The 27,048-nt window shown below is 60.1% G+C and overlaps 1 protein-coding gene across 8 annotated transcripts; it reads left to right on the top strand.

The window, feature by feature from the left end:
* Nucleotides 1–1,101: 1,101 nt before the first annotated feature.
* DENND1C (DENN domain containing 1C) lies at nt 1,102–27,022 on the top strand. 8 transcript variants are annotated; one of them, XM_065575783.1, is made up of 23 exons: nt 1,102–1,597; nt 2,827–2,891; nt 6,803–6,846; nt 7,406–7,455; nt 8,123–8,242; nt 8,766–8,835; nt 8,973–9,053; nt 11,449–11,544; nt 11,877–11,930; nt 13,037–13,147; nt 13,484–13,584; nt 14,634–14,679; nt 15,193–15,294; nt 15,905–16,030; nt 16,967–17,068; nt 18,487–18,577; nt 19,281–19,321; nt 21,459–21,530; nt 21,838–21,894; nt 23,844–23,978; nt 24,809–24,864; nt 25,332–25,548; nt 25,937–27,022. In XM_065575783.1, the coding sequence occupies exons 1-23, from the start codon at nt 1,581–1,583 to the stop codon at nt 26,801–26,803; spliced, it is 2,721 nt and encodes a 906-aa protein (XP_065431855.1). In that variant the 5' UTR covers nt 1,102–1,580; the 3' UTR covers nt 26,804–27,022. The 8 variants fall into 8 exon arrangements, 6 of the variants coding, with proteins under 6 accessions (XP_065431855.1, XP_065431857.1, XP_065431859.1 ...); XM_065575785.1 differs by lacking the exon at nt 11,449–11,544 and having other exon boundaries at nt 1,103–1,597; XM_065575787.1 differs by lacking the exon at nt 11,449–11,544 and having other exon boundaries at nt 1,105–1,597; nt 14,546–14,679.
* Nucleotides 27,023–27,048: the final 26 nt, after the last annotated feature.

The following is a 27,048-nucleotide window of genomic DNA, read 5'->3' as shown; positions in this document are numbered from 1 at the left end:
TCAGTGCCGCTTTCAATGTGTTTCGAGGCCATACGGCCTAGTGGCTAGAGCATCCGACGGGGACTCAGGAGGCCTGGGTTGGATTCCTGTCTCTGCCCCTGGCCCGCTGGACGACCTTGGGCATCCACCACTTTGTGCCTCAGTTTCCCCACCTGTCAGACAGGTGTGATGATACTGACCTGACGTCCTTTGAGAGCTACGGAGGGAAAGAGCTAGGTGGTGTTATTCACCGGCACGACGAGCGACAGGACCCCCTGCGCCCCTTCCCACCCCACCTGGGGGCTGATCCCAGTGGAGACCCACTCGTTTTCACCTGGATGTAGCGGGGCGCAGTCAGCCTCGGAGGAGGGTGGAGTGTAGGGCTGACCCTGCCTCGCTACATGGAGGTAAAAATTACCTGCTCCCTTCTCTCCATGAGGATTTGACAGTGAGCGAGGGGTCATTGGGGTCATCATTGCTCGGAGGGGAGAGCGCCCCCTGCAGAGCCCCCCACTCCATTCCCTGCAGCACAGCGCCCCCTAGTGCCCCCCTGGCATTGCCGTCAGCACTGATTGAGAGGGGAGATCGCCTCCTATGGAGCCCCACACACTGTTTCCTGCAGCACAGCGCCCCCTAGTGCTGGGAACCGGAGTTGGCACTAAGGGGGAAAGAACCCCCTACTGAACCCCACCACCCTGCAGCACAGCGCCCCCTAGTGCTGGGAACCGGAGTCGGCACTAAGGGGGAAAGAACCCCCTACTGAACCCCACCACCCTGCAGCACAGCGCCCCCTAGTGCTGGGAACCGGAGTCGGCACTAAGGGGGAAAGAACCCCCTACTGAACCCCACCACCCTGCAGCACAGCGCCCCCTAGTGCTGGGACACCGGAGTCGGCACTAAGGGGGAAAGAACCCCCTACAGACCCCCCACACCCTGCAGCACAGCGCCCCCTAGTGCTGGGAACCGGAGTCGGCACTAAGGGGGAAAGAACCCCCTACTGACCCACCCCCACCCTGCAGCACAGCGCCCCCTAGTGCCACACTGGGGCATTGGGGTCTGCGCTGACTGCCAGAGGAGACAGCCCTCCACTGAGTTCCCCACCACACTCCCAGGAGCACAGCGCCCCCTAGTGCCAGCATTGACTAGAGCGGTGGCGAGTGCCCCCTGCAATGCCCCGGCCTGCTCAGCACGTGGGATCTGCTGCGATCTGCGGCCGGGCCTTCGGAGAGCAGGGCGACGTATCAGAGACCCCTCCTACAACGAGGGCAAACCCGGACCTCCCTGCCTCCCCATCAGGCGACACAATGCACCCTCCCCCCAGCCGCCCCAGCCTGCCGGGCCCCCATTGGGTGTCACGGCGCTTAGACTTCCTCTAATGAAAAGCCACACAGGAAACTCTGAAGCAACAGGAGAGCGATTTTTTCATATTTTTGTAGATGCACCGTAAAAAAAAAAAAAGGAGAGAGAGGTTTTTTCTTGTTTTTTTTTTTAATACCCAACCCGGCCTTGAAATCTACCCTCCAGAGGTGCCGCGGGCACCACCCCCGTGGGAGGCAGCCCGCCTGGGATGAGACCGTGACGGGGAATGAGCAGTGACAATCATGGGCTCGCGGATAAAGTAAGACCCCTTTGATTTTCTCTGGGCGCTGACCTCACGCGGGGCCTGGGCTTTAGCGGAAGGGATTTTCAGCCCCTCAGAGGAGCCCCCCCCACAGCCTCTCACCTGCTGGATTGTTACCTGATCAGTGGAGAAAGTGAAATTGACCTTTGATCCTGAGCGGACACCGAGGGGGGCAGACGGGACCCTTTAAGACACCCCGTCTTCGCTGGGTTCAATGCCTCAGGCCCCCACGAAGGGAGTGAGACTGAGGGGATGGAAGATTTCTCCCTTCGGTCGGGCGGGTGGACGCCATGGAGAACTGGCCGCTGCAAAGGGGTGGCAGGGTCAGGGATCCCTAGGCTGGCAGGGTGCTGGCCCCGCTGTAGGCTGGGCTGTGCCAGCTTTGGGGTCCATCTCTTTCCAGCGCTGTTCAGCAGCTGGGCAACCGTGCCCAGGTTTGAGCTAGCCAGGCAGGTGAGCAGCCCAGGGTTCTCCTGGGCAGGACTGCGGGAGCCAGGGGTGGGGGGCGTCCGCAGTTGGGAGGGGAGTTCTCCTCCATCCTCTAGGCAGGATTATGGGGCGCCTCAGGGGTGGTTTTTTAGCCCACTGGTGGAGCTGTGTCGGCTAATCCTGTTGCTGTCCTTTGGCATCTTCTAGCCAAAGATTCATCCTGGCTTACGGATGAATTCAGCCTAACCTCAGAGAGGCGGGTCAGCGTTAACGGCCCCCTCTTACGGGGGGGGGGGGGAAACTGAGGCACAGAGAAAGGGACAGTCGGGGCAGAGCAGGAGTGAATTAGAACACAAGAGTCCAGAATCCCAACCCCTCCCACCCTCACCCCCACCACTACACCCAACTCCCCTCCCAGAGCTGGGCCTAGAAGCCAGCGGTCCCAGCTCTCAGTAATGTGCCTTATCTCCATATGAGGGGTTCCCATTCCATGTGGAGTCTGGATCCGTCGCCGGGGTCCTTAGCCAGGTCCTCCTAAGAGGTGCCCAACCCCCAGCTGTGCCTGGCCTGTGCATTAAAAGTCGTGTGTGTCCCCCCCCAGGAGACAAGAAGTCTGAGCAGCCTAAATTGGGCCCTTCCTGAAAGGGTTTTCCCCCCAGCGCCTCAGGGCATACAGGCCTAAACTTGCTGAGCAAATGGGCACAGTCCTGTGACAGCCACCTGTGCACTGAGCTGTGTCCGTTCTCAGTCATTAGCCTGGCCAGTGGCTATAGGTTCCTTTCTTCTCCCCCCACCAGGGAAAATCCCCAGAAGACATTTGATTTGTTCTTCGAGGCAGCCTGCCCCACATCTGCAGATGACGGTAAGTCCCTGAGCCCAGAGGCCAGCGCCGGGGCGGGCGGGTTGTGTGCGGTTTATCTGTGTTCATGGGGGTGGGGATGCAAAGGGAAGGGCTGAGGCAAATGGACACCGGAGTCTTAACTTCAGGTTGTTGGTTCAAATCCAGCCTACCTTCCCTGGGGCTAAAAGTGGATCTCTGGTCTGGCAGTCAGGACTCCTGGGTTCTATCCCCAGGGGCTCATGGTTAGAGCAGGGGGGCTGGGAGTCAAAATTCCTGGGCTCTATCCCCAGCTCTGGGAGGGGAATTGAACGGGGTGGTGCTCAGAGCCAGGACTCCTGGGTTCTATTTCCAACTCCAGGAGGGGCGTGATGTCTAATGGTTAGAGCAGAGGGTGGCTGTGGGAGTCAGGACGCCAGGGGATTTCTAGCTCTGGGAGGGTTCTGGAGTGTAGCTGTCTAAGTGGGAGCAGGGGAGGGGACTGAGAGTCAGGACTCCTGGGTTCTTTCCTAGGAGTGGGGTCTAGTGGTTAGAGCAGTTGTGGCTGTGTGTCTCTTCCATTGCTCTGTGAGCCTAAAGACCCCTGGAAATAAGGGCCGTCCCATGGTGTTTATGGTGGGTTGTCTTCACGAAGGACAGCATTTGGGATGGGCTTGGCATCTGCAGTTCAGGGGAGACACAAAGAGCCTCCAGATGTCTGACCTCGGGTTGGGATTTCCTCCGAGCCAAGCAGAGTCCAGCAAAGCCCATGGTAGGATGAGAGTCCGGTGGGTGCTGCCTGGTGGCAGGGGAACAGTGGGGGGGGGCGTACGTCCCTTGGAGTCACTATGACCCCAATACCCCAGCATGGTGCTTGGGGGCAGGATGCTGCAGGAATTGGGTGGGGGGCTCAGTAGGGGGCACCCTCCCCTTGCAGTCCCTGTGGGCCCCGCTGCCCCAGCGTGGTGATAGAGTTGATAGTTTCCCTAGCACTGTGTGTGTGTGTGTGTGTTGTGGGTGCAAGAGCTGAGGTGTGTATCCCACATCCTGTCTGTAGATTATTCTGTTCTGCCTCCCTAAATACTCCTGCAGTTTTCTTGCCCTGGAAACTGCTATTCACTTCCTGTCCTAAACTGCTATCGCTGGCTGTTCAACAGCCCTTGCATCCTACCCCAGAAATGGCTGCCCCTCAGCCGGGCGAAGGATCCCTGTGTAAACAGCCCCCTGCGTCCCACCCCAGCGGCAGCTGCATCTCAGCGCCGGGTGAGAGATCCTTGTATAAACAGCCCCCTGCGTCCCACCCCCAAAGTGGCTGTATCTCAGCACCGGGCAGGGATCCCTGTATAAAAAGCCCCCGCACCCTCCCCCCCAGAGGTGACTGCATCTCAGCACCAGGCAAGGGTTCCCTAGGTAAACAGCTGCCACACGGTACCCCAGAGGTGGTTGCATCTTGGCACTGGGTGAAGAATTGCTGTATAAACCGCCTGTCAGGCATTACAGCCCGGCTCACAGTGGGGGTTCCTGTGAGGTCCTGGGAAATCAGAAACCCCTTCCCCATCCTCCTGCGGGGGGAGGGAGCCGGCTTCATGGCCAGGGCAAGGCCGGGGTTCAGAGGTGCGCCCCCCACCCCCACGCAGAGCCGAAGGGCCCTTCTGTCTGGGCCGCTCTCAGCAGCCGCAGGAAGTGGCGAGGCGGGAGGTGGAGGCAGCTAGCGTGTCTGGTGCGGAGCAGCTGAGGGGTGGGGGGGCATCCTGCCCTGCATGGGGGTAGTGGGAACCCACGGTCCCGAGCGCTAGCTGCGGGGGCGGGGGCGGGGGGGGCGGAGGTGTACCAGTGGGAGGCTGCCCTGGGGGTGGGGGATGATGGTCCACTAAAGAATCCAGGTGTAGAGACCGACGTCCCCCGAGTCCCCCGAGCCCACGGCTCCCCCAGGGACCTGTGTGCATCGTGCGCCTCCTTGGATCTTCACAACCAAACAGACCCCCAGCTGCTGGGGCGGCCGCTCCCAGCCTGAGTCCCCTCCAGTGTCCTACCCCCATGGCCCAAGCAGCTCCGAGCAGTGGGCCCCCCCAGCCTGGTATCCGGCCCCCCGTTAGCCCAGTCAGACCCATGGGCCCCCCCAGCCTGGTATCCGGCCCCCCGTTAGCCCAGTCAGACCCATGGGCCCACCCAGCCTGGTATCCGGCCCCCCGTTAGCCCAGTCAGACCCATGGGCCCCCCCAGCCTGGTATCCGGCCCCCCGTTAGCCCAGTCAGACCCATGGGCCCACCCAGCCTGGTACCCGGCCCCCCGTTAGCCCAGTCAGACCCATGGGCCCCCCCAGCCTGGTATCCCGCCCCCCGTTAGCCCAGTCAGACCCATGGCCCCCCCCAGCCTGGTATCCCTGACCTCCCTGGTACCCCAGTCAGACCCATGGGCCCATCCAGCCTGGTATCCGGCCCCCCGGTACCCCAGTCAGACCCATGGGCCCCCCCCAGCCTGGTATCCCGCCCCCCTGTTACCCCAGTCAGACCCATGGGCCCCCCCAGCCTGGTATCCCTGACCTCCCTGGTACCCCAGTCAGACCCATGGGCCCATCCAGCCTGGTATCCGGCCCCCCTGTTACCCCAGTCAGACCCATGGGCCCACCCAGCCTGGTACCCGGCCCCCCCATTAGCCCAGTCAGACCCATGGCCCCCCCCAGCCTGGTATCCGGCCCCCTGTTACCCCAGTCAGACCCATGGGCCCACCCAGCCTGGTATCCGGCCCCCTGTTACCCCAGTCAGACCCATGGGCCCACCCAGCCTGGTATCTGGCCCCCTGTTACCCCAGTCAGACCCATGGGCCCACCCAGCCTGGTATCCGGCCCCCTGTTACCCCAGTCAGACCCATGGGCCCACCCAGCCTGGTATCCGGCCCCCTGTTACCCCAGTCAGACCCATGGGCCCCCCCAGCCTGGTATCCCTGACCTCCCTGCTACCCAGGAGCGCCGCCAGCTTTTTTGCCGCCCTAGGCGGTGGAAGGTCCCGCCCCCGAAATACCGATGACAACCGGGGCAGCCGAAGATCCGGCCGCCGCGGTCGCCGCCCCCCAAATGTTAGCGCCCTAGGCGGCCGCATAGGTCGCCTAATGGGTTGCGCCGACCCTGCTGCTACCCCATGGGCCCACCCAGCCTGGTTTCCCACCCCCCTGATACCCCAGTCAGACCCATGGACCCACCTAGCCTGATATCCCGCCCCCCTGTTACTCCAGTCAGACCCATGGGCCCACCTAGCCTGGTATCCTGCCCCCCTGATACCCCAGTCAGACCCATGGGCCCATCTAGCCTGGTTTCCCACCCCCCTGTTGCACTAGATACAGGGCCTTTCTTCTCCAGGGTGCTGATTCTGGAGGCCTGGTTGGCTCCAGGAGGTTGGGGAATGGCATAGGGGACCTTTCCCCGCTCTTAGCTGGTGGGACTGGTTGGGTGCAGGGGCGGGATGAGATGTGGAGCTGCTCTCCTCTAGGGGGTGCCAGCTCTGCTCTGTTCCCTGGGCAGGGAGACTGGCAGGGAGACGGGGCATTTCCCCTCTGGGTTACAAGTTCAAATCCAGGCCACTCTAGTAGTATCCTAAAGTCATTACCATCCAGTGGTGCTGATTGGCGGCCTTTATGAAATGGTTGGGGGGTTGGGGGAGCTGAGAGCCAAGACTCCTGGGTTCTATTCCTGGCTCTGGGAGGGGAGTGGGATCTAGTGGTTAGAGTGGGGGAGCCAGGACTCCCTGGCTCTGGGAGGGGAGTGGGGTCTAGTGGTTAGAGTGGGGGAGCCAGGACTCCCTGGTTCTATTCCTGGCTCTGCCACTGTCTTTGGACAAGTCACTTCCTCTCCCTACTCCCCACTGGTGAGGGAGGTTGTGGGGCTCAGGGAGCGTTGGCAGGGGCTTGGGGGACTGGGGGGAAGGGGTGTCATTGTGGTTCTATCTCTGCTTTCCCCACAGACCCCCAGGTGCTGAGGCAGTTCCCGGAGGAGTTCGATGACCAGGTCTGTGCCTCGCTTCTGCTCCCCTCTGCCAAGCGCCATGTTTCCCCTGTGCCAGTGGAGGCCAGTTGAGCATCAGCCGCTCACCCCCACCGTGCGTTGGGGTCAGGCTGGTGTGTGGGCCCGGAGCCATGGATCTGGGCTTAATCTGCCCAATGTCCATCTAACCCAGGATCCCCCCTGCCCAGAGATCATAGCCTGCTCTCTCCCCCTCCCTGCCCCCTTGCTCAGACCCACGGGCCCATGTAGCCCTGCCATCCCAGATCATGGGCCTGTCTGCGGATTAAACCAGCAAGAACCGCAGGGGCTGTCTGCGTCCAGTAGCCTGGGTCAAAAGAATCCCCCTTAAATTTCTCGCAGCTCAGTCCTGGCTTCTCGTCTGTTGCAAGGGCTGGGGTGTTTGATGCGGCTTTTTGGCCCTAGGGGATTTTCCCTCCAGGCGGGGGCAAAGAGCAGACAGGAAATAAAGACCATCTGACCTTCACCCCCACCCTGGTGTGCTGGGTCTCTGTGATCTCTGCACTCAGGGGGGTATGTGTAATTTTCACCTTGCCTTCTCCAGGAATCCATCCAGATGCTGCCCAAATTCTGCTTCCCCTTCGACATAGAGAGGTACACGGCTGCGCGGGTGCACGTCGGTTTGTATGTGTGTGCACGGGGGGTGAGATCTGTCCTGGGGTCTCCTCCACCCAATAAATAAGGCATGGTCCCAGCTGAAAGCCATCCCACGAGGCCCAATTGCCCCTGTCCAATCTGGCTGTGGCCAGTGGCTCATGGCTCTCGGGGGAATGTAGCCAGGGGTCAGGTCATAGGCGTCCCTGGGCCGTGTCTAATGCAGGAAGCAGTGAGGGCTGGGGGCCAGCCTCCCCCCCTCTCCCCCTCGGGAGGAGGATGAAAGGGAGAGGAAGGTGCTGAGCACCTGGCAGGATCGGGTCCAGTGAGCCCAGTGCACCATGGTTGGGCCCAGCAGTGGTATTCGAACCACTAGACCCCCACTCCCCTCCCAGAGCTGGGGAGAGAACCCAGGAGTCCTGGCTCCCAGCCCCCCACCGCTCTGGGTGTTGTCCTGGGAAAGTTCCTGTCACCAATGCCCGATGCACTGGTCCTGCTCTGAGCAGGGGGTTGGACTAGATGATCTCCTGAGGTCCCTTCCAACCCTGATATTCTATGACTCTATGACTCTATGCTTCGGCCCAGGCCGGATGGCAGGGGGCTGGGGTCAGCCATTAGCTTCCTCCTCTCCCGTCGGTCTCACCGGGTGCCCCTCCTGCCCCCACAGGGTAAAGGAGAGCTCTGTGGTGCAGAACTTCACCTTCGCCCTGACCGACCTGGAGGGGAACCAGCGCTTTGGGTTCTGCCGCCTGGCCGGGGGCTTCCGGACCTGCCTCTGTATCCTCAGGTACCGCGCCGTGTGGCTGGGCGTGGGGTGGGGGCTCCGCCAGGGGGCGCGCTCCCCTCCCTGTTAGTGTAGGCGCACTAGGGGGCGCCAGGCTGCGTGTTTCAGAGCAGATATAAAACTACGATCCCGGCCAATGTATCAGCCCCCAAATTCCTGCTCCGTCAATTGCTTCTATTCCAGTGGAACCCTGGATTTAGGGTTCTTCTTCACTCAGCACCGGGCGAAGGATCCCTGTATAAACAGCCCCCGTGCCCCACCCCAGAGGCGGCCGCATCTCAGTACTGAGCAAAGGATCCCTGTATAAACAGCCCTCGCGCCCCACCCCAGAAGCAGCTGCATCTCAGTCACTTCATCGCTCTGTACCTCAGGGGGAACGGCCCTTCCTTTGTCTCTTCAGACCCTGAGCTCTTTGGGGCACAGACTCTCTCTCACTTGGGGTCTGTTCAGCGCCCGTCAGGATGAGTCCCCTAGTGGCTACCATAACACAGACAATAAACGGCCCCCCGGCTTCTCCTTTTTTTAGTTACCTGCCGTGGTTTGAAGTTTTCTACAAGATCCTCAACAACATTGCCGACCATTTAGCCAAGCAGCAGGTGAGCCTAGGACTCGTGGGTCCTTTTCGGTGGCTACCTCCACCCCCCAGTCTCGCTACGTCCTGATCATCTTGTCACTCCCTCGACCCCAGCTCCATTTGGACAGATCCGTTTCATCTTTCCTCTCTCCCCATCAGCTGAATGAACTGACCGAGCTCCTCTCCGCCCTCTATTGCCACCCGGTGCCCCAGCTGAACAGCCCCGTGAACCTAGAATTTGTAAGTATCAGCTCTGTCTCTCTCACTAGGGGCGCTGCCTTCCCTCCCGGTCCATGATCCATCTGGTAAATTCGCTACCAAATTCATGATCCATTTTGGTAAATTTCACGGTCGCAGGATTAAAAAAATCGTCAATGTCACGGTTTCCGATATGTAAATCTGAAATTTCGTGGTGTTAAAACCGTGGGGGTCCCGACCCAGAAGTGGTGGGGGTGGGGGTCGCAAGGCTATTGTAGGGGGTGGCCACCCTCACTTCTGAGCTGCTGCTGGGGGCAGCCGCGGAGCTTCCTACAGTCAGGGGCAGGGGAGGAGATCCCATAGGTGGATCTGAGCTGGCCCCGGGAGTGATCCATGCAGGGGAAGAGGAAGTCTGGTCCTTCCCCAGCCAGGCCAGGACTAGCAACTGGAGACTAGTGCACGGTAGGAGCCCTCACCTGGGGTACCCCCAACCCTGGCCCTCCCTGGCTCCGGGGCCAATGCTCAAGGGTTAAAGGGACCTTGGACTGGCTCTGTGTGTGTGTTGGGGGGGGTATAGTGCCCCTCCATCCCCAATCATGATGCCCTGGATGGTCACCCACTTGTAGACCAGCCCGTCCCCCTCAATTCTGTGCTGCTGATGGTGGGGCGCACCCAGCTCTGAAGGCAGCGCAGAAGCAAGGGTGGCAATACCGCGACCCCCCTACAATAGCCAGATTTCTTGGGGGAGACCAGATTTCACGGTCCGTGACGCATTTTTCACGGCTGTGAATTTGGGAGGGCCCTACGTCTGTGGTACTGAGGCGGTGCTGAGATGAGCTGTGAAGAGAGAGGCACCTACGGGGAGGATGGTGATTTTGAACCAGATCCCCTGGGGGAGAATATGGACTGGGGGGATGAGATCTGGCCCATGCCAAACTCTGGAGAGGTGGGAATTGAACACCCAGATTCTGGGATTCCCACCTTCTGTTTGGCTAAGCTTTGGAGCAGGGTAAAACTTGCAGCTACTTGGAAAGTAAGTTGCTGATTCCCCCCACCCCACCCCACCCCACCCCACCCTTAGCAAAATTTTACCAATCGAAAATTTTTAGCTTTTCCTCTAATGTTTTCTGCCGAAAATATTCCACTTTTTGGCCGAAAACCAAAATATTTCAATTCAAACTAGTGCTGAGGGGCCTCGTGGGAGTTGTAGTTCAAGTGCCTCATGCACCCATTCTCTATGGGCCAGCTCCCTGGTTGGACTACATCTCCCAGGAAGCACCACCTTCCCCCCTCGTAGTGAAGGGCAGGGGTGTGACCTAGGAGTCCCTGGCTGTGGTGCATCCTGGGAGATATAGTCAAACCATAGAGTCCTTCCTACAGTGGAGAACGGTAGCACGAGATACCCAAACTACAACTCCCACGAGACACCAAGGTGCCGTTTTGAGTTGACATATTTTGATTTGGGACCAAAATATTTCAGTTTGGGGTATTTTGACAAGATAGCGACACTTTCCAGGGGAAGCAGATGCTTTCTGGGGGGGGAGCGGGGAATCCATTTAGTCGAAAACCCACTTTTCCATTGAAAAATCATGGCTCTTCAATCTAGGGGCGAAAGGGCTAACAAGACCCAGTGCCCGTGAGTTGAGGCTAGCCCGGTTCAGCCTGGAAATCAGGCGTACATGTGTGGAAACAAGTGAATGGAGAACTGATATTTAGCTTTTCCCACAATACAAAAACCAGGGGTCACGCGATGAAATGAACAGGCAGCAGATTTAGTCCAAGCAAGAGGAAGTATTTTTTCCAGGCAACGCACAATTAACCAGTGGAACTCACTGCCTTGGGATGTTGTGGTGGCCACAAGCATAACTGGGTTTCAAAAAGAACTAGAGAAGTTCATGGAGGATAGGTCCATCAACGACTATTAGCCAAGGTCAGGGATGGGAGGGATAGCTTAGTGGTTTATGCCTTGGCCTGCTAAATTCAGGGTTGTGAGTTCAATCCTTGAGGGGGCCACTTAGGGATTGGGGGCAAAAATCTGTCTGGGGATTGGCCCTGCTTTGAGCAGTGGGTTAGACTAGATGACCTCCTGAGGTCCCTTCTAACCCTGATATTCTGACTCCCAGAAATCAGGAGGGGACAACAGGGGTGTATTTCTCCAAAATTGTCCTGTTTTGTACACCCCCCCTGAATCTCTGGCCACTGTCGGAGACAGGATACTGGGCTAGATGGACCATGGCTCATGTTCTTACTGGTTGTTTTTCTAAAAGGTCTGATCTGGGAATTATTTGGGGGAAGTTTTATGGCATTTTGGCATTAAAATCTCTTAATCCTCCGGACCCCACCAACCAAGCCCGCTCATCACGCTAAGGTGCACGGCTGTCCTGCTGGTGATGCGCACGCGCGTCTCTATATTTTTATCCCCTCGTTGTCCCGCAAGGACCAGAAGTTGAACAAACTGAGAATAAGCACCGGCAGCTTTCTGAATGGCCGACACAGAGACCGGAGCCGGGATCCGGCGGGCGGGACCGAGTCGGTGAGTCGGAAAACTCCGCCCGATTTTAACCAGCCGGAGTGTGCCGACTAACCGAGCGATCCCTGACAGTGCATGGTCCCCCCCCCCCCGCCGGGCGGTATGATCACCCCTAACTGGTGGCACCTGGGGAGGAGGGGCAAACTGTGCACCTGGAAGAAGAGGACCCCCGAATCTTCTCCCCTCTCTAACCAGGGGAGCAAACTCAGCCGCCAACTAATTACGAGCTTAACGATGATTAACCCTGTGTGGCTTGGGTGAACAGCACTAACTCCGCAGCACGGCCGCCCCGGTGGCGGGGGCCGTGCTAATGCCACCCCCCTTCTCCATTACAGCCCTCCTACTTCATTGCCCCGGACCTCGGCAGCCTGCCTACCATCCCGGAGAGCGTAAGTCCCTGCGCCCCCTCCCGGGATGGGCGGGTTTGGGGGCTGATTCAGGGGTGCGAAGAGCAGAGGCAGTGGAATGAGGAGGTGCCCTGGTACTGAGTGGGGTTGGGGGGAGAACACTGCAGGGAGACTGCATGTGAGCAGTGCAGGGAGAGGAGGGGGTGCACTATGCTGCGCGGCAGGGTGGGCTGGGCAGGGGGCCGAGGGGGAGAGCACAGTGTGCTGCAGAGTGGGGGAGGGGAGAGCACACTACACTGCAGGAGGGGGAGAGCTCACTGCACTGCAGAATGGTGGGAGTGGAAGAGCACACTACACTGCAGGAGGGGGAGAGCTCACTGCACTGCAGAATGGTGGGAGTGGAAGAGCACACTACACTGCAGGAGCGGGAGAGTGCACTGCGCTGCAGGAGGGGGAGCGGCTGCTCACTTCACTGCAGAGACGGGAGGGGGAAAGCGCAGTGCACTGCAGGAGGGAGAGAGCACACTTCACTGCAGAATGGCGGGAGTGGAAGAGCGCACTGCGCTGCAGGAGGGGGAGAGTGCACTGCACTGCAGAATGGGGGGAGTGGCAGAGCACACTACACTGCAGGAGGGGGAGAGTGCATTGTGCTGCAGGAGGGGGAGTGGCTGCTCAGTGCGCTGCAGGGGGGGAGGAAAGCACAGCACACTGCAGAGTGGGGGAGGGGAGAGCACACAGCACTGCAGGAGGGGGAGAGCTCACTGCACTGCAGAATGAGGGGAGTGGCAGAGCACACTACACTGCAGGAGGGGGAGCGGGTGCTCACTGCGCTGCAGAGGGGGGATGGGAAAGCGCAGCACACTGCAGAGTGGGTGAGGGGAGAGCACACGGCACTGCAGGAGGGGGAGAGCTCACTGCACTGCAGGAGCAGGAGAGTGCACTGCGCTGCAGGGGGGGTAAGCGTAGCACACTGCAGAGTGGGGGAGGGGAGAGCACACGGCACTGCAGGAGGGGGAGGGGCACGCATTGTGTTGAAGGGGGGAGTGCACTGTGGCGGGAAGGAGAGAGGGGGAGATGGGATGAAGGGGTAGCCGGGGAAGAGCGGGGAGCCTGGCATCTCTAACTTCTGCCCCGGCCTCCGCCCGCAGAGGAACCTGACGGAGTTCGTGGTGGCCGTGGATGTGCCCAACATGCTGCAGCTGTACGGGAGCATGTTGTACGAGCGGCGCATCCTGCTCACCTCCAGCAAGCTCAGCACGGTGAGGGGGACCGGGGGGGCACTCAGCTGTGCACGGGCACACGCCCACTGGGGGGGGCGCAGGGATGTGCCCTGGCACATGCATGCAGTGGGGGTGCGGGGACATGCCTTGGCAGGGGCCCTGGGGGTGTTGGTCAGGGGGAGGTGCCCTGGCCTACGCACACAGCCCGCTACGGCCCAGGGCCAGGACTTGTGACCCCCCCGCCCCAGCCACCAACACGGGGCATCTCTTCAGGCTCCTGCCTCCCCCAGATCTCTCCGTTCCCCCCCCCCGGCTCGGTGCCCCCTCTCCCCCCACTGGAGCAGAGTCTAAGGCTGTGTCTGTGTCTGTCCCCAGCTCACGGCCTGCGTCCAGGCCTCCTCCGCCATGCTCTACCCCATGTACTGGCAGCACATCTACATCCCCACGCTGCCCCCACACCTGCTCGACTACTGCTGGTAAGGGCACGGGCAGCCTCTGGTGGGCTGAGCAGGAGCGGGCCAGGTCGGCTCTTGGAGGGGGGACCACCAGCATGCTTCAGGGAGGTGGGAGGGGGCACTCTCCCCTTGTGGTCAGTGTTGGCCCCAGTACCCCAGACTGGCACTAGGGGGCGCTGTGCTGCAGGGAGCAGAGTGGGGACTCTGTAGGGGGCGCTCTCCCCTCATGGTCAGTGTTGGCCCCAGTACCCCAGAATGGCACTAGGGGGCGCTGTGCTGCAGGGAGCAGGGTGGGGGCTCAGCAGGGGGCGCTCTCCCCTGGCAGGCAGGGCTGGCCCCAGGGGGCACTAGGGGGCGCTGTGCTGCAGGGAGCAGAGTGGGGGCTCTGTAGGGGGCGCTCTCCCCTGGCGGTCAGTGCTGGCTCTAGTGCCCTAGACTGGCACTAGGGGGCGCTGTGCTGCAGGGAGCGGGGTGGGGGCTCTGTAGGGGGCGCTCTCCCCTGGCGGTCAGTGCTGGCTCCAGTACCCCAGACTGGCACTATGGGGCGCTGTGCTGCAGGGAGCAGAGTGGGGGCTCTGTAGGGGGCGCTCTCCCCTCATGGTCAGTGTTGGCCCCAGTACCCCAGAATGGCACTAGGGGGCGCTGTGCTGCAGGGAGCAGAGTGGGGACTCTGTAGGGGGCGCGCTCCCCTCATGGTCAGTGTTGGCCCCAGTACCCCAGACTGGCACTAGGGGGCGCTGTGCTGCAGGGAGCGGGGTGGGGGCTCTGTAGGGGGCGCTCTCCCCTGGCGGTCAGTGCTGGCTCCAGTACCCTAGACTGGCACTAGAGGGCGCTGTGCTGCAGGGAGCGGGGTGGGGGCTCTGTAGGGAGCGCTCTCCCCTCATGGTCTGTGCCGGCCCCAGTGTTCCGGGGTGGCGCTTGGGGGCACTGTGCTATAGGGAGCGCGTTTTGGGGGGCTGATCTCGTCCATTGATCCCTATAGTCTCTGCTTTGAGGCAAAGGTGCTACCGGGGCTGGGCAGTTTATGCTTCATTTGTCTGCGCCTCATCAGCCTCCCTCCCTTCCCGCAGCGCCCCTATGCCCTACCTCATCGGTGTCCACTCCAGCCTCATGGAGGTGAGTCCTGCCCCGCCCCGGCGCCCCCTGGGGAGGGCAGCCTGCACTGCAGGCTGGGAAGGGGGGTGAGTCCCAGTGCAAGCTGGGGCTGCGGGAGGCCTGAATGCGGGCGAACCCCCAGGATGCGGGGGGGGGCTCCATCCGTTCCCAGGAGGAGATCGGGGACTGGGGGAGGGGGGGCGGGGTTGTGTGGAGAAAGGGGTCCCACCGCTTCCTGGGGGGGATTTACTCAGCCTTTGCACAGGGGGTGGGTCCGATCCCCTGGATGTTTAATTTGGATCTCGTGTCAAAGCTGCCATCTGCAAGGAGCGGCTGGGGGTCCCGGAGCTGGAGCGAAGCCGGGTGCCCCTTGTGGGTTGCCTGCCGGAGCGGGTTTCCCTGGGGGAAGGGCCGTCCTGGTGGCCTGAGGTGGCCGGTGGACGGCGCGCCTGGCTGCCTGGTGGGGAGGTGCTGAGTGCCGAGGCCGGCTCCAGCTCCAGCCCCTTCCCCTCTGGATGTGTCCTCTCCTGGCAGAGGGTGCGGGACAAGGCCCTGGAGGACGTGGTGATCCTCAACATCGACACCAACACGCTGGAGTCACCCTTCCAGGACCTGGAGAATCTCCCGAGCGACGTGGTCAGTCCCCACCCGTCCCCTGCTCCGTCCCCTGTCTCCAGCACAAACAGCTGGGTGAAACCCTCCCCCTGCTCCCGCCCTGAAGGGAACCCCCACATTCAACCTCCATGATCCTTGGCAGGCCCCACGCTGGGCTGCATCCAAAGCTGTCACCCTGTGGCCTGGATCTCCCCAGAGCCCCCTTCTCTCCTGTTCTATGCCTCCTCCTAACACCCTGGGTATGGGGGGGTCTCTCCACTCCCCCCGGCATCTCGTGGCTTGGCAGCCCGGAGATCTCAGCCCCAGTGCAGACGACGCCCTTTGGCTGCGTGAGGAAGGAGGTTCCCCAGCCAGAGATGGAAGTCGACTTCCTTCTCTAGTGGCAACGTGATCTCTGGAGATCCCATGGACAGATCCTTCCGTCCCTTTCCAGAGGGACCCCAGGAGATGGGAGGAGCGTGATCTGCCGGACGCTGGGGGATCTCCCTCCCTCCCCGCTCTCATGGACTCTCCCATCTAATCCAGGGGTCCATCTCGGCCTGAGTGTACCCCAAAGCCCCCTGGGGTCTAGGGCCTGGATCACACAGCTGCCCCTCCCCAACCTCGCTCATGTGGGTCCCTCTTCTCCCAGGTGTCTCTGCTGAAGCTCCAACTGAAGAAGCAGTCGGCCACCACTGGCGACGGGGTGGCCCGAGCCTTCCTCCGAGCCCAGGCGCTGCTCTTCGGCGGCTACCGCGACGCGCTGCTTTGCACCCCGGTGAGGCTGGCTTCCCTCCCTGCCCATTGAGGGTAGCTCGCAGGGCGGGAGAGCGTGAAGCGTAAGATAGGATAGAGTCGGGGGCTCAATGTCTCCCCCTTGTGGCTAGACATTTATTATTGGTATCTGGTACCCCCAATCCTGGGCCAGGACCCTGTTGTGCTAGTTACTGTATATTATTTATTGGGTGTATCACGGTAGCACCAGGAAATTCCAGCCAAGGGCAGGACCCCATTGTGCCAGGCACTGTACAGACACCGAACAAGAAGATGGTCCGTGCCCCATGTGTTCCCCTCCAAGGGTTCCCCCTTCTCTGTATGGCAGCCCATGCGTTCCCCCTTTTTTCCAGGCCCCACCCTGCGAGTGTCTGCACCCCCGTAAGCAGTCGTGCTGCCATGGGCGGGGAGGCCGGCAGAGTAGCATAGAGCAATCATCCTTCTAAGTGTCTGTCTTCTCCCCGTTGGGGGGTTTCCTTGCTCAGGGATCCCCAGGATCGGTAGGGGAAACCCCCAAACCCTCCCCACTCTGTGTCCCTCTAATGCCCCCCTCCCAGGGAGGATTCCCTGGAAATCCAGTGGCCGCTGTGGGTTTCTCTGTGCAGGGGGAGGTGCTAGCCCTGAGTGACCCCCAAGGATTTTATGTTGCAAAGCAGCTGCCCTGGGGGTGGGGGGAGGGTTGAGTTCTCCAGAAAAGCTGAGGAACCATCCAGGGCAGTTGGAGCGCCCGGCTGGCCCAGTAACTACCCCATGGTCATTGCCCTTAGGTGCTTTGGGCTAGCTGCCAATCCCCGGTGCCTAGAGCAACCTGGCTTTCCCGATCTGGGGCCCCACTCCAGACCTCCCTCCCCCACCCCGAGCAGGGCACAGAGCCGGTGTCTCTGAGCTGGGCCCCAACCTCCCCCCTCCCATTCACCCTCTTTGTGCCCTCCTCCCCCAGGGCCAGCCCATCTCGTTCTGCCAAGAGTCCTTCCTCAACCACAAGTCCAGCACCATGCGGGAGTTCCTGCACAACGCCGTGCACCTGCAGCTCTTCAAACAGGTAAAGGGGGGAGCCTCGGCCTGGGGGTGGGGGGCCAGGAATTCTGAGGCCTGGACCTGAGACCCCCAGGTACATTGGCAGCCCCCGTCCAGTGGAAATGATGTGACCAGCCCCCTCCCCATGTGTGTGACCTCTCTCCTGGAGGGGTGAGGGGTAAATCTAGGAGAGTTTGGGGGGCGGAGGGGGCCTGGATGGGGGGGTGGTTGGGCCACCCCATCCCGGGTCATATTTTCTAGGGCTTTAAGGTGTCACATCACCACAAAAGCCATTAACGAATGGCGGCTCTCTCCCCCCATGGCCCCCATAATAATTTATGCTCCCACTGTATCATGTGCTCTCCCTGTAATGTCCCCTCTAATGGTCCCCCCTCTCCATCTGCCCCCCCATGCTCCTCTCTAATGGTTCCCCCCTCTCCATCTGCCCCCCCATGCTCCTCTCTAATGGTTCCCACCTCTCCATCTGCCCCCCCATGCTCCTCTCTAATGGTTCCCCCTCTCCATCTGCCCCCCCATGCTCGCCTCTAATGGTTCCCCCTTCTCCATCTGCCCCCCCATGCTCGCCTCTAATGGTTCCCCCCTCTCCATCTGCCCCTCATGCTCCCCTCTAATGGTTCCCCCTTCTCCATCTGCCCCCCCATGCTCGCTTCTAATGGTTCCCCCTTCTCCATCTGCCCCTCATGCTCCTCTCTAATGGTTCCCCCCTCTCCATCTGCCCCCCCATGCTCCTCTCTAATGGTTCCCCCCTCTCCATCTGCCCCCCCATGCTCCCCTCTAATGGTTCCCCCCTCTCCATCTGCCCCCCCCATGCTCGCCTCTAATGGTTCCCCTTCTCCATCTGCCGCCGTGCTCCCCTCTAATGGTTCCACCTTCTCTATCTGCCCTCCGTACTCCCATCTAATGGTCCTCCCACTGCCCCTGCCATGTGCTCTCCTCTAATGGTTCTCCCCTCCATCTGGCCCCCTTGCTCCTTTCTAATGGTTCCCCCCTCTCCATCTGCCCCACATGCTCCCCTCTAATGGTTCCCCCCTCTCCATCTGCCCCCCCCATGCTCGCCTCTAATGGTTCCCCTTCTCCATCTGCCGCCGTGCTCCCCTCTAATGGTTCCCACCTCTCCATCTGCCCCCCCATACTCCCCTCTAATGGTTCCCCCATCTGCCCCTGCCGTGTGCTCTCTCTAATGGTTCCCCTTCTCTATCTGCCCCCCGTACTCCCATCTAATGGTCCCCCCACTGTCCCTGCCATGTGCTCTCCTCTAATGGTTCTCCCCTCCATCTGGCCCCCTTGCTCCTTTCTAATGGTTCCCCCCTCTCCATCTGCCCCACATGCTCCCCTCTAATGGTTCCCCCTTCTCCATGTGCTCTGTGCGCTCTCCCCGACTCCCCTGGCACCCGCGTCTCCCCCGCGCCACCCACTTTTCAGTTCATCGACGAGCGCCTGGAGAAGCTGAACGCCGGCGTGGGCTTTTCGGATGTGTTTGAGCAGGAAATCACCAACAGCGGGTTGGCGGCGGGTAAGGAGGGTGCAGCCACTGACCGCACCTCCCCCAGGGAGCAATAGAGGTGCAGTGCCCCCAGTGCGTATACAGCGACCGTCAGCGGGTGGGATCGAACCAGGGATCTCTGGAGCTTCGTGCATGAGCCTCTACCTCAGGGGGTCTCAAACCTTTTTACTGGCGACCCATTTCACACAGCAAACCTCTGAGTGCGGCCCCCCCCCAATAAATTACACACTTTTTAATATATTTAACACATTATAACTGCTGGAGGCAAGCGGGTTTGGGGTGGAGGTTGACAGCTCACAACCCCCCCCATGTAATAAACTCATGACCCCCTGAGGGGTCCCGACCCCCAGTTTGAGAACCCCTGCTCTACCGCGTGAGCTAAAAGCCCACTGGCTGTTAGCTAAGGCTGTAGCAGACTCATTTTCTCTCTCTAAGTGGTCTCGGTGCCACTAGATGGGACAGAACACCACACCCAGGAGGTGTGTGGGTTACACCCACAGATGTGACCCTTTAACGGTGATGCCACCCAGGGTTCCCCCATAATTCACCGGGGGTTGGCAGTGATGGTAGGGCCGGCCTGGCAATATTCACCTCCTCACCAGGGCGGGGGTCAGGCTCGGGGCCGGGTGGGGGTGGGTAAGGACCCCACCTAGGGCCCTGAGTCACTAATGCCCTGGGAATTTACATCTGTCCCTTTCGTGTCCCCGTGCAGGTAACCTGAGGTCGTATCAGCTGTGGGTGGAGAGCCTCAAGGTATGGAGCTGCCTGCTTGATCCGTGTACGGGGTAGCGAGGCCTGGTAGCAGCTTGTGGGGTCCACTGGAGAGGCTTGTGAAGTGGTGTGAGTGCAGGACTGAGACCCAGGACTCCTGGGTTCTAGCCCCAGCTCTGGGAGGGGAGTGGGGTGTAGTGGTTAGAGCAGAGGGGCTGGGATTTAGTGCTCCTGAGTTCCATTCCCAACTCTGGGAGGGGAGTGGGAGCCCGGACACCTGGGTTCTATTCAGCCCTGCCACTAACTTGCAATATAACCTGGGGTATGAGTCACTGGGGGGGGTCTGGATTTGGGCCTCAGTTTACCCCCTCTGTAAAATGGTGATGATGCCAACCTAGCTGCATTAAGTATTACCTGTAGCTTCTCGTTCGCCGGCTAGCGGCAAAGGGCCAAATTATTCCGAGGCAACATGTTAAGTTCCCTGTCAGTAAATGGGTCAAACTGGGCCCAAATCCAGACCCCCCTGGAAATCAAGGGGAATTTTGCAATTGATGTCAGGGGGAATTAGATTTGAGGTTCAACTGATGCATTGTACACCGTGAAAGGACGGACCCATTGACAAGAGAGGGGCCAAGATCGAACCCCCGCGACCCTGCGGGCTGGAAAAGAGCAGGTGAATAAGTCACAGAAGAGGTGAACGAGAGTAGCTGCTGCCCTGCTTGAATTTACTGCGCGCTGTGTAAATTAACTCCCCGGGCCGTGTAACTTACACGTGCTTCCTGACACACCACCTCCCAGTTAGTAGCGTGATTCTGATCCCATTCGTGTTAACTCAGGAGCGGCTCCACAGAAGTCATTGGAGTGTCCATAGTGGATTGAGAAGCTGTGACGAAGTGGGATAGAGATGTGACGAAGTGGGAATGTTCTTAATGCTTTCCCTGAGGGCTGTGTGGGTGCCTCAGTTTCCCCTATGCATTTCTCGAGTGTCTAGGGGTGTGTGATTGTTGCAGAGCCCTAGGGGGCCAGAGAGTGTCTGTACAGAGAATGGCCGACACCCTGTCTCCTGGCAACTAATGGGTCCCTCCCCTGCAAAGGTGCCAACTAAAGGTGTTGAAGAACAAAGAGATCAGGTGACCTCCTGGCCTGGGAAAGAGACAAACGGAGAGGAGGGGCTGGAGAGTTTCAGTTTGGCTGGGAAAATGGAGGGGAGGCCAGACAGACCTCCTGGCCTCCCCTGGCCCCCCAAGATGGACCTGACTGAGGGGCTCCTGTTGTCTGTACCTGCAAGACCTGTCTTGGACTGTGTTCCTGTCATCTAATAAACCTTCTGTTTTACTGCCTGGCTGTGAATCCAGGAAGCCGGGGGTGTCTCCCCCAACTCCGTGACAGAAGGTCAAGCCCTAAGTTCTTCCTTTCTCCTTAGGGGCCATCAGTGGCTTAGATGCACTGACAATATTATGTTCTACGGTTGCCTCTCTCTTGAGAGGTAGCAGATGCCGAACACCTGACATGCCAGCTTCCAATTGGAGGAGAAATCAGTGATATGGCATCTGGGCATATTTGCAACTAGTTTATTTACACTCTATACCACCAGTCTTGGAACAGAGGTGTCACCAGCTGCACGCAGGCCGATCCCCTCAATCAGGAATCCCAGCCCCTTGCAAAACTCCCTGCCCGGGGTGCAACACTGCCTCAAGAATCGATGCCAGTCAGAGATCAAGATGGAGCAAACTGTCCAGCTGCTGTCCCAGCTCCTGCTCCCCGGGCCTTAGCACGACCCCCAAATTAACTGCCATGTGCAGTGTGGGTCTTCCCATGACGGACCGTTCGCTCGCCTGCTGAGACCACATGTCACAGCACCGGCCTCCAGCTGATTCTAGTTAGCAGGACCATGGAAGAGAGCAACCCCCCACTGCTTGCAACAGCTCCCACCGGAGAAAACACCATTGCAAAACTAGCAACAAGGTGGCGTGTCTTGAACGCGGCTAAGAGAAAGATTGTGTGCGACAGCGCCACCTGGTGACTCCTGCCGCAACTGTAGTCACCCACAGGCTCCCTCTAGTGGCAGGAAGGTCAGGTTACTTGTGTCAGGGGGAAAGACAAAGCTAAGGACTGCAGGAGGCACCAGGGGCCTACAGAGGTCGCTCCAAAGCAATGTCTCTGTGCTTTGTCTTGCCAGAAAGGCGGAGGAGCCCTGATCCACACTGTGAAGAGCAAGACAAACCCAGCCGTCAAGAACATGTACAAATACGTAAGGTCACCAACTGGCTACACAGTCTTCCCCGTTCACTGGGCTCTGATAGCAGGGGGATCTTATCCGTGTGGGGGGGAGTTCCCGGGGGCAGAGGTATCGCAGGGGGATGCAGTCGTGGCTCGGTGCGGGGGATTCCCGGGGCTGGTGTATCGCAGGGGGATGCAGTCGTGTGTCTGTGCGGGGAGTTCCCAGGGGGACGCAGTCGTGTGTCTGTGCCAGGATCTCTGAGTGGACAGTTGTATAACACCATAAAGAGCCAGGAATGGCCTCCTGCCTGGTCACCCCTCTTTCTTCTCTCCTCTAGGCCAAGAGCCATGCCCGAGACAGGCTGAAGGAGATGCGAAGTCGCTTGAGGTACAGGGTAAGATTCCTACTGCAACAATCCTCTTTGGGCTGGGGGATCCTGCCCAGCCTCCCCACCCCCAACCCCCAACTCGGAGCCAGGGATTCCCCCTTGCTGAGGAAATTCCCCCTCCCCCTAGCTCCACTCTGATCAGCTGCTTCCTGGGGGATTGGATGGGGCAGGAGCTAGGAGTGGCAGTCATAAGGAGGGTTAAGGGTAGTAGATTGTGAATGGGGTTCAGGTCTGAGGTAGTAGATGAGAAAGGGTTAGGAGACAACAGGGGGGCTAAGGGTTCGGATCAGCAGTAATAAGAGATCCTAAGCTGGCCAAAGAAACTTTCTAGTCTTCTGCCAGGGCAGATTCTACCTGGAGTCTCCATGACGCTCTGCTTGGAGATCCCCCTTGAGGATCTGCAGAAGAAGACCTCTTGGTCCAAGGGGGTTAGAGCCAGCAACTCCTGGCAGCGGGACTCCCTTGGGCTGAGGCTCCGGAGATGATCGGGGAGGTGCTGGGATGGGGGCCTTGCGTAGCCCGTCTACTTCCTGCCCTCGTCCCACAGGGATAGGGTGATGCCCCCCCCCCGAGATGCATTGAGCTCCAGATGTGCCCCCACCCCAGTGACCTTTGCCCTCACCTGCCGGGCTAGCTGGCCGATTTAAATGTCATGAAGCCCCTATTAATAGCACTGGGGTTTGGAGCTCCAAAGCCACAGGTTCGAATCCCGCCCCATCTCCCATGTCAGCCGTGGCCAAGAGCACCTCGCCATGTGGGGGCATTTACTGCCACCCAGTTGCCAGTGGGCTGGGCCTCCATGTCACCCCCAGACCAGCCCCCCCTTGTTGGCCACTGAGACCGAGCTCCTCTAGGGCGGCGCTCTCTAGATCAGATGGAGGAAGCGGGCCCTGGCTCTTCTCCGTCACTCTTCGGCTGTGAAAAAAGCTAATGCGGTCTTGGGATGCATCAGGCGAGGTCTTTCCAGTAAAGATAAGGAGGTGTTAGTACCATTATACCAGGCACTGGTGAGACCTCATCTGGAATACTGTGTGCAGTTCTGGTCTGCCATGTTTAAGAAGGATGAATTCAAACTGGATTCAAACAGGTACAGAGAAGAGCTACTAGGATGATCCGAGGAATGGAAAACCTGTCTTATGAAAGGAGACTCAAAGAGTTCGGCTTGTTTAGCGTAACCAAAAGAAGGCTGAGGGGAGATATGATTGCTCTCTATAAATACATCAGAGGGATAAATACCAGGGAGGGAGAGGAATTATTTAAGCTCAGTACCAATGTGGACACAAGAACAAGTGGATATAAACTGGCCATCAGGAAGTTTAGTCTTGAAATTAGACGAAGGTTTCTAACCATCAGAGGAGTGAAGTTCTGGAACAGCCTCCCAAGGGGAGCAGTGGGGGCAAAAGACATATCTGGCTTCAAGACTAAGCTTGATAAGTTTATGGAGGGGATGGGATGATGGGATAGCCTCATTTTGGCAATTAATTGATCTTTGATTATTAGCAGGTAAATATGTCCAATGGCCTGTGATGGGATGTTAGATGGGGGGGGATCTGAGTTACTACAGAGAATTCTTTCCTGGGTGTCTGGCTTGGTAAGTCTTGCCCACATGCTCAGGGTTTAGCTGATGGCCATATTTGGGGTCGGGAAGGAATTTTCTTCCAGGGCAGATTGGCAGCGGCCCTGGGGGGTTTTCACCTTCCTCTGCAGCGTGGGGCACTGATCACTTGCTGGAGGATTCTCTGCACCTTGAAGTCTTTAAATCACAAGTTGAGGACTTCAATAGCTCAGGGATTTGTTACAGGGGTGGGTGGGTGAGATTCTGTGGCCTGCGTTGTGCAGGAGGTCAGCCTAGAAGATCATAATGGTCCCTTCTGACCTTAAAGTCTATAAGTCTATGAGCCTTGCATGGGAGTCTGCTCACCGTCCTCCTGCCCGGCCCTCCTTCCCCCCTCCAGGACTTGGGCCAGGCTTCAGCCCTGCAGCGAGGCGGCTCCCTGAAGTGCGACCAGCTCTCAGGCCCCATCCTGCCCCGGAGCACCCAGTCCGAGTGCCTGCAAAGCCGGCTGCCCATCACCCAGCACTTCGGGAAGGTCAGAGACTGCGAAACCTCTGTAGGGGGTGGGGCCGGGGGGGGCATCTGGACGGGGGTGGGGACGCACAGATGGTCCTCCCACAGATGTGGAACATCGGGAAGGAAATAACGGTGGGGTCTGGATCCCGGTGCAGATGTGCAACTTCTGGTGGGAATCACAGCATGCGGGTAATCCTCATGCAAGTGTGAAGCATCTGGAAGGGAATAAACAGGGTACGCAGTTAATGCAGATGTGGTACATCTGGAGGGAATAATGGGAGTATGCAATTAATGCAGATGTGGAACATCTGGAAGGGAATAAAGAGGGTATGCAGTTAATGCAGATGTGACACATCTGGAGGGAAGAATGGGGGTATGCAGATAATCCTCACCTGGATGTGGAACCTCCGGCATGGGTAACATGCACAAATAGTCCAGCTCCCCAGATGTGGAACATCTGGTGGGAATAACGGCAGCATGCGGGTAATCCTCATGCAGATGTGAAACATCTGGAACCCGTAGCAGGTAGTTTGGGAAGTGAATCGCTCCCCCCGCCCCACCCAGATACCCCTTACTCATCTGAGTAGCATCTGGGGGAAGGCGCAAGGTGAGCTCTGCCTAGCTGTGGGCCTTTCCTCCCCTTTCCACCCCACCTCCTTCACCCGTGGCCCTGGATAACGACCCTAGCCCAGCGTGGGGGGAGGCTGGCACAGATCAGGGAGCGGTGGGCAGGGAAAGGCCTGGGGGGCAGGGAGGTCCTGGCCCCAGCGACACCCTCATGCTGGAGGGGCTTGGTGTCACACTGCCCAGGGGTGAGCAGGGGGATCTTTGACCCGTGTTTCCTTGCAGTCCCGACCCCTGCGACCCAATAAACGCTGCAGCGGGATGGAGCTGGAGGCCCAGAGGTAACGGGGGGGCGGGGCGGGCTCTGGCTGGGGAGGAGTGCAGATATTGGGGGGATTGGAGAGATGGCCTGGGGTGTGGGCTGCAGGGCATGCGTGTTTACACGCGTGCTGGCACGTGCGGTCAGCGTCACGCCTGCCACTTTCCGTGGGGCTTTTGACGCAGACAGCCGCGTGGGTGGCCAGCTTTAATACCTGAGCATGTGTGTCGCGTGTGTGGGTGGGCCTGGGTGTTGGCACGTGGGCCACGCATGACGGCTGACATGCCTATTCCACGTATTCGTTTGCATGTGCACTGGCACAGGCTGAGAGTGTGACGTGACGCTGTGTTCCCATGGTGGTTGACATGCGTGTTGCCACATGTGAGGTCACGTTCGTGCACGAGCTTGTTGCCATGTTTTCTGTATGTCAGTTTCCACACCTGGCTGTAACATGAATGCCCAGCCCCCCCCTTCCCCCATGTCTCTCAGGGCTGCCCCGGCAGAAGGCCACAAGGCTCCCCCAGACCCCGATGCCATCCCTGATGGGGGGGAGATGGACAAGAGCTTCCTGGAGACGGGCGAGATCGACCTGCTGGGCGAGATCTTCGAGACGCTGAGCCTGGTGGCGCCCAGTGGACGGGGGCTGCTCTACGGGACCCGCAGCCTGGACTTCTGCAACCTGGAGGAGGGCAGCTGCTACACCAGGGTGAGCTCCCCGCCCCCCCGTGCACCTCCCTGTGTCGCCCCGCGCGCTGCCCCTCCCCTGTGCACCTCCCTGTGTCGCCCCGGGCGCCGCCCTGTGCTGCCCCTCCCCCCCAGGCATCTCCCTGGGCTGCCCCTCCCCCATGGACACGTCCCTGTGCACCTGCATGCCACCCCACCTCTCTCCACCCAAGTCTTTCTCTTGGCCCCCCCTCCCTCCTGATTCTGCCCCATCCCTCTCTGACCCTGCCGCTTGAGTCCACCGCCTCCCCAACTTTTCCTCTCCTAGCCCCTCCCCTAACTCCGCCCCTCTTCTCTAGCCCCTCCCTCTCCAGCCTCGGTCTCTCTCCCTGCCCCTTGCTGCACCAACCCTGGCTCCTTGTCCCTTCCAGCTGAGGCACACGAACCCCAGTGAGGAGAACCTGAGCGGGCGCCAGGCCCGGGACCACGAGTGCTGGCTGCTGGCCGAGGAGGACGACTCGTCCCTGGAGTTCGCCCCCCCCTCTTCGGAGGAGGCCTCCCTGGCCGAGGAGGAGGCTGGGGACTCCCAGCATGCTTTGCTGCTGCCCGCCAAGGCCACGCGCCCGGCCAGCGGGATGTGGGACCGTGGGATCAATGAGGATGAGGAGGGCCCTCCCCAGCCAGCTGAGAGGGTAGCAACGCTCAGGGTGCCCTGGCACAAGCCCTTCCAGCTCGGGGAGAAGGAGCTGGGGGGCGGAGGGGCTGGGGCAGAGCTGACACCAACCACTGGCTCTCTGGGGCCCCCTGAAGAAGTGGGGACAGGAGGCCACCCTGAAGCAGCCACTACAGGGCCAGAGTCTGGGCAGGGGGTGTGCAGAGCAGAGCCCCTCCCGAAACAGGATAGCCCCGCCCCTGAGGCAGAGCCCCTCCCCAAACAGGATAGCCCCGCCCCTGAGGTAGAGCCCCACCCCAAACAGGATAGCCCCACCCCTGAGGCAGAGCCCCTCCCCAAACAGGATAGCCCCGCCCCTGAGGTAGAGCCCCACCCCCAACAGGATAGCCACGCCCCTGGGGCAGAGCCCCACCTCCCACTGGATAGCCCCTCCTCCCCTAGGGTCCAGTCAGCTGTGGCTCTGTTCCAGGCCAAGGCCTGTAGGCAAACTGACATCAGGGGCGGGGTCCCCCCGCTGGGGGCAGGGGCCACCCTGCCCAGCTCATCCTGGCCGGAGCTGGACCAAGCCTCCCAGCCCCCGGCCCTGCCCAAGGTATCGGAGCTGAAGAAGAGGTTTGAGTCCTAGAAGGCTGGCGGCGTGGAGAGCTGCACCCGGGGGCCCATGCTGAGCTACTGACATTGCTGGACCAGGGGCCCCCCAGGCAGAACTGCACCAGGACGCCCAAAAGCTGCACTGCCCCGCTCGGCTCAGGACAATGGGGAGACGCTGGCCTGGCTCCGGCCTGCTCCACAAAGCCCGCGCGGGGGGGGGGGCTCTGAATAAATGCTTATGGTGGAACCACCAGCGGGTTGCTATTCAATCAGCCGTCC

Source organism: Chrysemys picta, chromosome 22 (assembly GCF_011386835.1).
Source record: "Chrysemys picta bellii isolate R12L10 chromosome 22, ASM1138683v2, whole genome shotgun sequence".
Taxonomy (NCBI): Eukaryota; Metazoa; Chordata; order Testudines; family Emydidae; genus Chrysemys; species Chrysemys picta.
The sequence above is the reverse complement of the archived record's forward strand: the minus strand, read 5'-3'. Positions and strand labels throughout refer to the sequence as shown.